The 11,766-nt window shown below is 37.4% G+C and overlaps 1 protein-coding gene across 1 annotated transcript; it reads left to right on the top strand.

Moving 5' to 3' along the window:
- The first annotated feature begins 328 nt into the window (after positions 1-328).
- J3458_014309 (uncharacterized protein) lies at positions 329-5,209 on the top strand. Its single transcript, XM_066120485.1, has 3 exons — positions 329-3,175; positions 3,259-3,638; positions 3,736-5,209. The coding sequence occupies exons 1-3, from the start codon at positions 2,071-2,073 to the stop codon at positions 4,579-4,581; spliced, it is 2,331 nt and encodes a 776-aa protein (XP_065974524.1). The 5' UTR covers positions 329-2,070; the 3' UTR covers positions 4,582-5,209.
- Positions 5,210-11,766: the final 6,557 nt, after the last annotated feature.

Raw genomic sequence — 11,766 nt, 5'->3', positions numbered from 1 at the left:
TTGGCCGCAACTCTCGATTTTTTTCGGAACGCTGAACCTGCAAGATGCGCGTTGTATCTGTCAAGTGACTAGGTGATGGAAGCACAGGGTCCAGATAACCAAGGTCTCGGGACACTTGGAGACGAGATTAAACAAACAAGGTGAAATTTATGAAGGAAAACTGTGTTTGAAATAGGGTACTGGTGCAGCTTTGTGGGGTTTTTAAAGCGTGGGATGTTCACGAGCTTGCTGTACCTCATCAATGGATGCGCGCCGTGGGCTCTTGTCACTCCGCAGCAAGTCGGGTAGGTGAGGACAAGGCACAGATCAGGAGCAATTCCAATTGAGAGCCCGGTAGGCGACATGACTATGTTATTCTCATCTACAACCTAGTTTAAAAATAAATAAAATACGCCAGTCTTTGGAACTTGATACTAGCGGGAGGATGCAAACTCCAAGGCAGGGGTGATGTTGGAGTTGGAGTTCAGCTAGGACAGCCGGTGGCGCCAATAGTACCGACTCGATAAGTTCTGGGGATGGGCATTGGGGCTCCCTTTCTTTATTTGTGTGTGTGTGTCTTGGTGAAGAAGGGCTTCTGGTGGTGCCGTCTGGCGATGTGGCATTTGGAGGCGCGTGGCCAACTGCCGGACTGGGCGCTGCGGGGGGATCAATCGTGTTGATAGGGAGGTTATGAGGCATGGCAAATGACGGGGATTGATTTTTTGCTTCCAAATGTCTACTTGTTTTGTGCGGGTGCCGGAGCATAGACGGATGTTCGTCGAGGGTGAATGAGTGGGTGACGGCGTGTATGTTTCATCGCGATAGAGCAATCTCAAGCGTCGGGTTTGGGGGACTGAGGAGCAGGTGCCGAGCTGTGACTGCTCGTTGATAGTCGTCGACGTATGGGGGATATACATGTATATATGGCATCATTGATGTCTGGTTATATATACCTAGGTATGTATATCATAGATGGCAGCTGGTGGCGGTGATTCAGCTGTGGACGAGTTGCAGGCCGGAGATGCTCAGCAACAGCACGCTCAAGGCAACCAGGTTCTCGGACGGCAATGAGACTTGGATGGGCTCGCGGCCGTAGTCGTGACCTGGTCGTTGTTGGTCTTGCGGAGGTGCGTTGTTCTGTCCATGTCCATGTCTCTTGTTCACACATAAGGTCCAGCCCTCGTTAAAATAACCGGGCATCCCGTTATCCCGTTCCCACCTTTGACCAGCCAGTTTGCCCGCTTTTTCGACGGACGGGGGGACCTTCATCATCTTTCAAGTTCTGCTCAAAGCTCCTCGCATGAGCCTTGGGAGCAGAGGAGCCTTTTTCTCTCTCTCTTTCTCCTTACACACGCGCGCGCGAGCTGCTGCTTTATCGACCATCCGGGAGCGAGCCGCAACGGGACCGCCTACTGTTCTTTTCCTGCTGTCTCGCTCTCTTTTTCTTTCTGATCTGCTTCTCAGGAGCCAGCAGCCACTGTGTTCCTGACGCGGCGTTTCATGCGTGGCCCTGGTTTGCTGATCCTTTTCGGCCTTGGGAGTGGCCACTTGGAGTCTCGTGTTGCTGCTTCGCGAAAGTCGACTCTTTGACCTGAACACTGCACACTGCACTCTGCACTCTGCATTCTGCACTCTGCACACCGGACATTGGCACCAACTGTTGCATTTGCCTGTTTCGTTGAATACGGTCAACTGGTCCGCATTAAATTGGCTTTGGGTCCCGTCTCTCCCTGGCCACCAGGCGCGTCTGTTCTTGCTGCCCACCTTCAGCCATCCGCCGTCCACCATCCACATCGACCATCAGCTTTCGGCCATCAGCCATCAGCCTTTTACGCCCTTTACCCACCCATCACACTCTTTGCTGCTACGTCTTGGGCCTTTGCCCGTCTCTTGTTTGATCTTACCTTGGCCCATTGCTTGCTTGCTTGCCTGTCCACACAACCACTCCAATCCTCCTCATCCTCCACCCCTCGTCCACCTCCTCTTGCTTCTCCGGCTGCCCGTGCTGCTGGCAAGGCCCATTGACGCGGCATCCGCACATGAGCGCACCGGTTTTGTGAGCAACACGCGCCGTCCTCTTGTCTGCTGGCCATGTCTCTGTTTGCGGAGAGCAGCTTGTCCGGCGCCACGACCGACACCTCGTCGACCCTCGCGTCTTCGAGCTCGACGCCTCCGACCACCCTCTCCGACACTGACAGCCAGCACTCGGACGCCCCTAAACACGACGTAATCACCGTGGCCGACGATGCTATCCGCGCCGCGCCCGTCCAGGCCCAGGAGCCCTCGCCCTGCCAGTCGCCTCCCGCTCCGAGTCGACCACGACGCACACGTGTCTCGGAGCCCGTTTACAACCTGTCCAGGCTGAGCGGCACCGCCGACCACGGAAAAAGACGCGCCAATGGCGATGCTGTGGCCGACAAGCGCCGCCGGACCATCTCCGGAGACACCTTGGTTGGCAGCATCGAGGTTGCTGGTGACGGGTCCTCCAAGGCCCAGCATAAAGATAAAGCCCTAAAGGCAGGCATTGACGCGTTGAATCTTCAGTGGTCGCCCGAGAGCTTGCATACACCACGCACACGCCGCCAGGCTCAAGCTTCGCCGCGTCCCTTGCGGACCTCGTCGCGTCGGAATGCCGTGTCCTCCATTGCCACCACACTGACCAGCATGGGTAAGAAGGGGCGCAAGGCTGTCAACATGGGAGTCGCCAAGATGTCGCGTGAGCTGCGGCGGCTGCAAGACACCAATGAGTTCTCCGGCATCGACGACCGTCCCGTCATCCATACCATTTGGGCGAATGGCAAGTTTGTTGATCCCAATGCACCACCGCCCGAGCCAGCCCGCAAAAAGGCCAAGGTCCAAGATCCTGCCGAGGAGGACGAGTCCGACCAAGAAGAGCAGGAGCCCATCACCACCACTAAGAAGAATCGTGTCAAGAAATATCTCGACAAGGGCCTCTACGCCGGCCAGGAAATGCCCGCGGATGTGTTCAAGGGTCTCACCGCGAGTGAAAAGAAGAAGCTTGCCAGCCTGCCGGAATTGGCCCCCTCGGGCCGCGTGAATACTACCATGCCTTCTCCCATCTACACGGGCTTGCGCATGTTGATTGCTGGGCGCGATTTCAAGCTCCCCTTCAACACCTGCAACCCGCTCCCGCCTGGCCAACCCAAACCAGATGAATGGAAAAAGATGACCAAGAGTGAGTTTGTACCTCGCAACTAGTGTCAACCTGGAGGGAAAAGAGCGATATGTGAACCCATTGGCTGACAAGATAACACACAGACCGATTTATTGGTGACTCAAAGGATTATTGGCGCAAGATGCCTCACATGCACGACTTGTCAAAGTGTGTTTGCAAGCCCGAGGATGGCTGTGGTGATAACTGCCAAAATAGAATTATGCTCTACGAGTGTGATGCTGGTAATTGCAATATTGGAAAGGAGCTTTGCACCAACCGCTCATTCAGCGATCTAGCCGCTCGGCGCTCCAAGGGAGGCAAATATAGAGTTGGCGTAGAAGTGATAAAGACGCCAGATCGTGGCTACGGCGTTCGAAGCAACCGCTGCTTCAAAGCAAACCAGATCATCATGGAGTACACTGGAGAGATTATTACAGAGGAGGAGTGTGAGCGCCGCATGAATGAAGAATATAAGAATAATGAGGTGAGAGCAAAAAAACCAAAAAAGCACATGGCTCGAATGAGCTGTCTCTCTGACAATGCCGCTAACTCGTCTTTTTCTTTTCCTTTCTTTTCTACAGTGCTACTATTTGATGAGTTTCGACCAGAACATGATTATTGATGCCACTACCGGCAGCATCGCTCGATTTGTTAACCATAGCTGCAACCCCAATTGCCGCATGATCAAATGGATTGTCTCGGGACAGCCTCGCATGGCTCTTTTTGCTGGAGACCGGCCCATCATGACGGGGGATGAACTCACCTACGACTACAACTTTGACCCCTTCTCCGCCAAGAACGTGCAGAAATGCCTCTGCGGTGAACACAACTGCCGCGGAGTCCTGGGCCCGAAACCACGTGACGTGAAGCCTGCCAAGGCGGACATCAAGAAGACTGTCAAGGCAACTGTCAAGGCTGGGAAGCGCAAGCTGAAGGAGCTCATTGGAGAGGAGGAAGCCGAAAACGGGAAAGCAAAGAAGCGCAAGATTGTGCCTGCCACCGGTGTACAGCGTTCCATTTCGAATGCCAGCCTCAAGGCCGCCAAGGGTGCTGCCACGGCCTTGAAGAAGGGCGTGTCGTCCATTACGGCCAAGGGAAAGAAGACGATGGCGAACAAGTCTCCTGTCCAGAGACGCGCCAGCACGGGCGGCGCCGTCATCAAGAAGAAGACTACCACGAAGCTGGTCAAGAAGAATGGCCCTGGAGGCCGAGTTGGCCATGTTTCGTCGCGAGCTTCAAGCATGACCATAGTGGCTGTTGCTGATGAGGATGCCAAGCCTGGTAAGAAGGGCAAGGTGGTGTCTCCCGCCGGGGCTAAGCGGACGCTTACTGCGTCCAGCAAGGTCTCGCGCGTGTCGTTTAGCTCAACCGGGCGTGTTCTTAAGCCTTCGCCCAAGGCTAAGATTCGAATGGTGCCCCAGGAGTAGTCTGGAGCCAGATGAGCAGGAAGGGGAAGGCTCGGGAACGAGGGATGTGATGGGGGGAGGGGAAAACTACATGCCGGATCGATGGAGTAGCGGGCTCGAGAATTCCGTCGAATGGCCATGTTTTTTTTTCTTGTTTGCTGCTAGGAACATGTTTGGTTGAAGGGTTGTATTTGGCGCACAGGCGAATTACAGGATTTGTTGGCACTGTATAGTATATGGGTTGCTTTTGCTCAGCGGTCATGGAGGCGAACACGAGGGGGGGATATGTAGGCTTTTGAAGAATTACTTGTGTGGTTTGCTGGCCTGCTGTCCGTGTGATGGTGACTGGCATCGATTGGGTACGCTGTGGATTTTGGCTGTTTTGTTGCGGAGCTTTCCGGCTTGACTTGTGGCTGCTTCTCGGAATTTGGAGCTGCGCTGTGATGTCCACTCGTTGTTTAGTTATATCTTGTGCAAGTCTACCGTGTTGGTCATTTGATGCCCTGAAGGGCGGGCTTGTAGGCTGGATATTGGGATACTCGCCGGTTCTGCCCCGTGACTCGACGGGTAGTATCACGTTGACAGCTATGGAAGCAGATTGAATAGTGGAATTGTCCTTGATTGAAGCTATCTGGGTACGGAAAACAGGCCCTTATTTATAGATATTAAGGTCGTCTAACAGGTCACCTAAAAAGTAATCAATTTAAGGGGTTCTACGGTATCCAGCTATTGAAGGTCCGGCTTTAATGCGGTGGTAGCGCGAGCCTTCTTTTAAGGCTTTTCGTACAATTAGAAAGCAGCTATTTAAGGCGTTTTAGGGCTTATTAGAGACCCTAATAAATAGCAGCTATTTTCTATTAAAAGGGGCCTTTAGCGTTAACACACCCTTGTAAATTAGGTTAATAGCTTACTATTAAAGCTATTAATAGCTATTAAGGTAAGTTAAATTAGTTGATTTAAGCTCTTTTAATAATACTAATAATATTAATAAGCCTTAATTACTTAATAAAGCGGTTAAATTATTAGCCTATTAGGATCTTCGTTAATTTATTAGCTAAATTATTAGCGCTTTAAACGAATTTAATGTTAAAGGTCTCTTATTAATAGGCTTATTAAATTTAGCTATTATAAATATTAATATAATAAAGAGTAGTTTTAAGCCTTAAAAGATTACTATTAATAAGCTAAATTATTTATAAGTTATTATATTATATTATAGGCTTTAAATAATTTAGCTATAGGTTTAGCTATTAAAAAAGCCTTAATATTATAATAGTCTCTTTAATTATATGTGTAAAAGCTAATAATTTAGCTTTAATAAATAATATTATAACTGTATTTTACTTGCTAGCTATTTAACTAATAGGTTTATTAAATAGTTAAATTATTAAGCCTTATAATAACTTTTAGGTTTATTAATCGTTTATAAAAGCGGTATTAAAAGCTATTTAAAGCTTTAGGTTATTAGGACTTTTATTAAATTTAATTACTAGGTATCGCGTTAAATACAAGTATTTAATAACTTAATTAGCGACTTATTAGTGGATTTTTAACGAATTAAAAAGGAATTTAGCTAGCTTAGCTATTAGTTTAGCTATATTAGGTCTTCTAATAACTATAATATAATTAATAGAGCCGATTATTTATTAATATTAATAAATTTAATTAATAGTTATAATACTAGAATTAAATTCTAATTGATTTTTAGGTATTAGACTTTCTTTAAAGCTATCTCTTTTAGGGATATTAAATTTCGTAGCTAGTTTTTTAATATAGGAATTCTAATATAACTAAAGCTTATAAGTAGCTCTATCTTAAAGGACTTAAATACCTAGAAACTATTATAGCTTACTAAGGTCCTTTATATTATAGGTTAATTTAAGCTTTTAAATCATTTAATTAATAGCTTTAAAAGCTACTTAATAGTATAAAAAATTAATATTATTAACGTAAAAAAAGACTATTAATATTAAGCTATTAAAGATATAAGGGTCTTTTAAATAAGGTATTAAACCTAATAGCTTAAAGGTTTTACTAAGAGACTATTACTATAATAAGGCTAACCTTTATAACTCGTATAAGGCTTATAGTAGCCTTATTATCTAATCGGGCCTTTTAAAGCCTTTAGGAAATTTAACGTAGACTTCTTTATTAATTAGGCTATTTATAAAGGCGTTTATTACGTTAAGCTACCTAGCTTTAAGGTTAAATTTAACTGTAATAGCTATTAAGGTTTAAAATAACCTTTTAATTAAGGTTATAGCGTAGGTCTCTTTATTATTAGGTAGTTAAAGGTTACCTTATACGTATAAACGGGCCTTAAATTTATTAACGAATTCGTATTTATTATATTTATATTTAAACACCTAAGTTAATAGTAATAAGTAATATAGCCGTTTTATTTAATTAGGTTAAATAGGTTAAAAGGTCTCTTAGCTAATTAAGGTATTATATTTAGCTTAAGTAGCCTTTTTAAATTTAAGCTTATAAGAGTGCTTTTATAGCTCTTTTTAATATTAAGGTTTAGGCGGTAAGCTTCTTTTATATAGCCTTTTAAGCTATTTAATTAAAAAACTACTATAAAAGCTATTAAGAGCTCTATTAGAAATCCGTTATAACTATTAAGGCCCTTTAAATTAATTAAAAGGCTCTAATAGAGCTAGCGTTAAAAGGTCTTAATAAGAGCCGCTTATATTAGATTTAAAGTCTTTAAAAGTATTAGATTTAAATAATTAACTTTCTTTTTAATTAGCTTAAAGGCTTTAAGTGTTAACTTTAATAATAAATTATACCTTATTAATATTACTATTATTATTAGAATTAATATAGGTTAAAAATTTAAGCTATTATAGCTTTTATAGTTAAATTTAATAAATTTAGCCTTAATAAAAGGTTTTTTTATTAAAAGTTATATCTTTAACTCGTTTAACTTTTAATTTTAATGGAATTTATATATAAAAGATATTAGTTAAGTTATATTCAATAAGGTAGCTAATTTCTACGTAAGCTATTATCTTAAGAGCCTATTTTTAAATGCCTTAAAGGGCTTTCTAGGTTATTAGATAGGCCCTATAGCTATACGCAATTAAATGTGTAATATTAGGCCTGTTTAAATAACCTATATCGCGATTATTTAATTAAAGCTACTATTAAAGCTATTAGAAGAGCGTCTTTTAGTTTATATCTTATTATAGTAATAGATTATAAAGGTAGGTAATAGCTTTTTAAATCTTAGGCTATAATTTAATAGAAAGGTTAATTACTAGCTATATTATACGAGCTTTTAACTCTAGAATACCCTTAAACCTTTTAATAGGGCCGTTTTAAGCGGGTATATACGGTAATATAAGCTTATTAATAATACCTTTATAGTTAATCTAAGCCTTATAGGCTATTTAAAGGCTTTTATTATTATCTTAGTAGACTTAATAAATACCTAATTAATATTACCTTTAAATTTAAGCTTTAAATAATTAAAGGGCTAATAATAGAATATCTTAAGTAGTATTTTTAAGCTTAAAGACTATTAAAAGGCCTAAGAATTCGTCTTTAACTACTAGAGCTACTAACTTATTATTATAGCTAGGCTTAAATTAAAAAATATTAATGTAAATCCTTTAAAAGAGTCTTAGGCTTATTATTTAAGAGCTTTTATAAGAGATAACCCTTTTAGCCTTAGCTTTAAAATAGGCTTCGTAATTAATTTATATAGAGCCTTAAATCTTTAACCTAATAGTCTATTAAACTAAATATTTAAGGCTATTTACGTTTAAGTAGCCTAGCTATTAATGCTAGAGGTTAGTAAAGGCTATTTTTTAGGGTTAAGATAGCGTTAAATTAGATTAAAAGCTTTTAATTTAATGAATTTCATTGAATTTAATAATAAGCTACTTAAAGTAACGTCTTATATAGAAGATAACCTTATTATCCTTTAATATAGCTCCTATAACTAGGTTTTAATTATAGCTCTTTTCTAGAAAGCTATCTAGTAAAGCTATATTTATATAAAAGGTTAAAATAAAGGCTACTTACTTTAGCTAAAAAAGCCCTATTTATATTCGTAAAGAGACCTTTTTATAGCCTTTAATTTAAAGCTTCGTATCGCCTATAAAGGCTTCTTTAAGCTATTAAAGAACTTAATAGTCGGTAAATTAATTAAGGTTATTATAAATATATATATCTAACCTAGAATCTAGGATAAAAGAGTCCCTTAAAGGGTAAATATTCTTATAGATTAACTAGATAAATAACGCGATTACTTGCTTCACGTGATTTTACCCGTGCTTTAGTTAATTATAGCCTTTTTTATTAATTTAAGCGTTTTTAGCGTTTTTAGCGTTTTTAAGCCCTTTAAGCTACTCTTATTTTTTAACCTTTTAAGCCCTCTAATATTTAGACCTTTATAGGCTTTATTATTTATTGATTTTCTAGGCTTCTAATACTCGTAAAAAGCGTTTATTAGCTTCTCTAATTAGTGCTTATAGAAAGTATTTATAAGCTTCTCTAATTTAGTGCTATTAAGGCCTAGATTACCCTAGCGCTCGTAGAAGGCCTTTATCTTATAGAGAACCTTATTAATAAGGGCCTTTATTTTAAAGAATACCTTGTTATTATTATTATTAAGGGCCTTTAATTTAAAGAACACCTCGTTATTATTATTAAAGTTAGCCCGAAAACGCGATACTATAAGGTAGTTGGGGAACCCCGCCTACCTGTAACGCGATTAATAACGTCACGTGGAACGAGGGGTTTAGAACTATATCCCCTATATCTTATATAATTAGAAAATAGAATAAGCTTTAGTTATTATAATATAGCTACTCTTACTTTAGCTACCTAACTTCTAGTCTCTCTTATAATCTTATAATTTTTAAAGCTTCTTAAAAAGTTACTTAATTAAAATAATAGGGATAAGTACTTAAAGAACCCCTATTTCGTAGGCGCCTTTACCTTTAATAATAAAGAACCTAATAGAATTATTAAGTAACTAAAAGAATATAATAGCTTTAAGTAAAGGGAAAACACTTAAATAATTAAATAAAGCTATTATAACTCTTTAAAATTAAATCGCTTAATTAAAGGAGTTATAAGAGCTTTAAGAAAAGAAAAAGAAGCTATAAAAATTAATTCTTAGAACCACTTACTTAACGGTAAAAAAGAGATATAACTTTTATAATTTAAAGAAAAGTAATAATTAAAAAGTATAGGTTAAGAATATTAACTCTCTTTATTATTTAATAAACTCTTAAAAGTATAAGATTTAAATAAATAACTTAAATTATACTTTTAATAGAGTAAAATATAAGTATTATAAGAATTACTAGAAAATTCTCTTTACCTTAATTATATAAACTTAAAATATAAGGTAAAATAAGATTAATACCTTAATAAATAACTAGTAAATTAAAAGGAAAACGTTAAGAATAATTAAAATACGTTTTAAGATTAAACCCTTATACTTTTAAAAGACGCGAAAAATTATAAGGCTTAAATAGCTATATAGTTAAAATAAGTAAAGTAACGCGAAAATTAAAGCCTTATAAACTTTAATATTTACTTAAATTTATTAAAGAAATACCTAAAAAAAGCTAACGAAAAGTTATAAGCGCTTACTCTTTTTATTAAGTTATAACTTAAACTTTAAGATTATATAAACCTATATACCTTTATCTTTAAAAAAACTTAAGAAAAAGTAATTTAAATTACTTAATAATTTTAAGATATTATATTAAAGAGAAATAAGTGAAAGGTTAACTTATCTTAATTAAAAATCTCTTTAAAGATACTCTAATAAGAAAGAAGTAACTTATTAAAGGCTTACCTTAATAATAAGAGATTCTTATAATTAAATCTTTATAATTAAAACCTAAACTTAATTAGGTAAGAAAGGCTACGTTATTATAATTATAATAATAAGAATTACCTTTAACCCGCTTATAATAAACTACTTAAAAACAATTAAAATAGTTAAGAAAACGCTTAAAGGCTAAAGTAGCTACTTTTACTTTAGCTTTACGCTAAAAAGTACTAATAAGCTAGTACTTTAATATAAAGGTTATTATATATAGGCGTAATACTATAAAAACTCACGTTAATCTTAATAGTTATATAATACTTAACCTTATTAGTATTAACTTTATAAGGTAATAAGAACTACGCTAAGTAAAGGTAATAGCCCCTATTTTACAGTTAATTAAAACCCTTATAATTCCCTAATATAATATATATAAAGTACCTATTTAAGCTACTAACTCTTATAGGTGTAAGCGTACCTTAAAATTATTATATATTATTATTAAAAGGGACCTAAACCTAAAGGGAAACCTTATCTTAATAGGGATATATATACTAGCTAAATAAAAGATATATATAGTTATATATAGCTAGGAATAGTAATATAAGTCTTAAAAAGGGGGTTTCTTATTAAATAATCCCTATAAATTTACTAAGAAGTACTAGAATATAGCTTAAATTTATGTTATTATTAGTATACCTAAGAAAGACTTTCTTACCTTAAGAGGTAAAGAGCTAGTAAAAGGGTATAATTTTATAAATAATATTCTAATAGAGCTTTATAGCTTTAAGAATATCTTTATAAATAGTTATTTTAAGACCTTATTATTATATAAGAATATAAATTATAATATTAACCTTTTACCTAGTATTACGCTACCTTATAAACTTATTTACCTATTATTTTAAGCTAAGTTAAAGAAGCTTTACTAGTATATTAATAAGAACCTAGCAAGTAAACGAATAAGACCTTTAAAAAGCCTAATTAAGGTATTAATCTTATTTATACTTAAGAAGAATAAAACCCTAAGATTATATATAAATTATAGGGGATTAAATAAAGTAACTTAAAAGAGTTATTACGTATTACCCTTAATTTAAAAGTTACTTAATAGATACTAAAAGGTTAAGTTCTTCTTAAAGATTAATATTAAGAATACCTATTATAGAATATAAATAAAAGAGAGAAATAAGTAAAAGATAGCCTTTTAAATCTATTATAGGTACTATAAATACTTAATTATACCCTTTAGCCTTATAAACGCGTCTATTACTTTCTAGAACTATATCTATTAAGCCTTATAAGGGCTAATTAATACTATTTATATAGTATATTTAAATAATATTTTAATCTTCTTAAAAATAAAAGAGAAATATACCTCTTATATTACCTAAATATTAGAATAAATATAG

This window comes from Metarhizium acridum (genome assembly GCF_019434415.1).
Source record: "Metarhizium acridum strain ARSEF 324 chromosome Unknown scaffold_319, whole genome shotgun sequence".
In the NCBI taxonomy this organism is placed as follows: Eukaryota; Fungi; Ascomycota; class Sordariomycetes; order Hypocreales; family Clavicipitaceae; genus Metarhizium; species Metarhizium acridum.
The sequence above is the reverse complement of the archived record's forward strand: the minus strand, read 5'-3'. Positions and strand labels throughout refer to the sequence as shown.

Coding starts and splice junctions, on each gene's coding strand:
- J3458_014309 (XM_066120485.1), top strand. CDS start 2,071: ATGTCTCTGTTTGCGGAGAGCAGCTTGTCCGGCGCCACGACCGACACC. Junction 3,176..3,258: donor ATGGAAAAAGATGACCAAGA/GTGAGTTTGTAC, acceptor GATAACACACAG/ACCGATTTATTGGTGACTCA. Junction 3,639..3,735: donor AAGAATATAAGAATAATGAG/GTGAGAGCAAAA, acceptor TCTTTTCTACAG/TGCTACTATTTGATGAGTTT.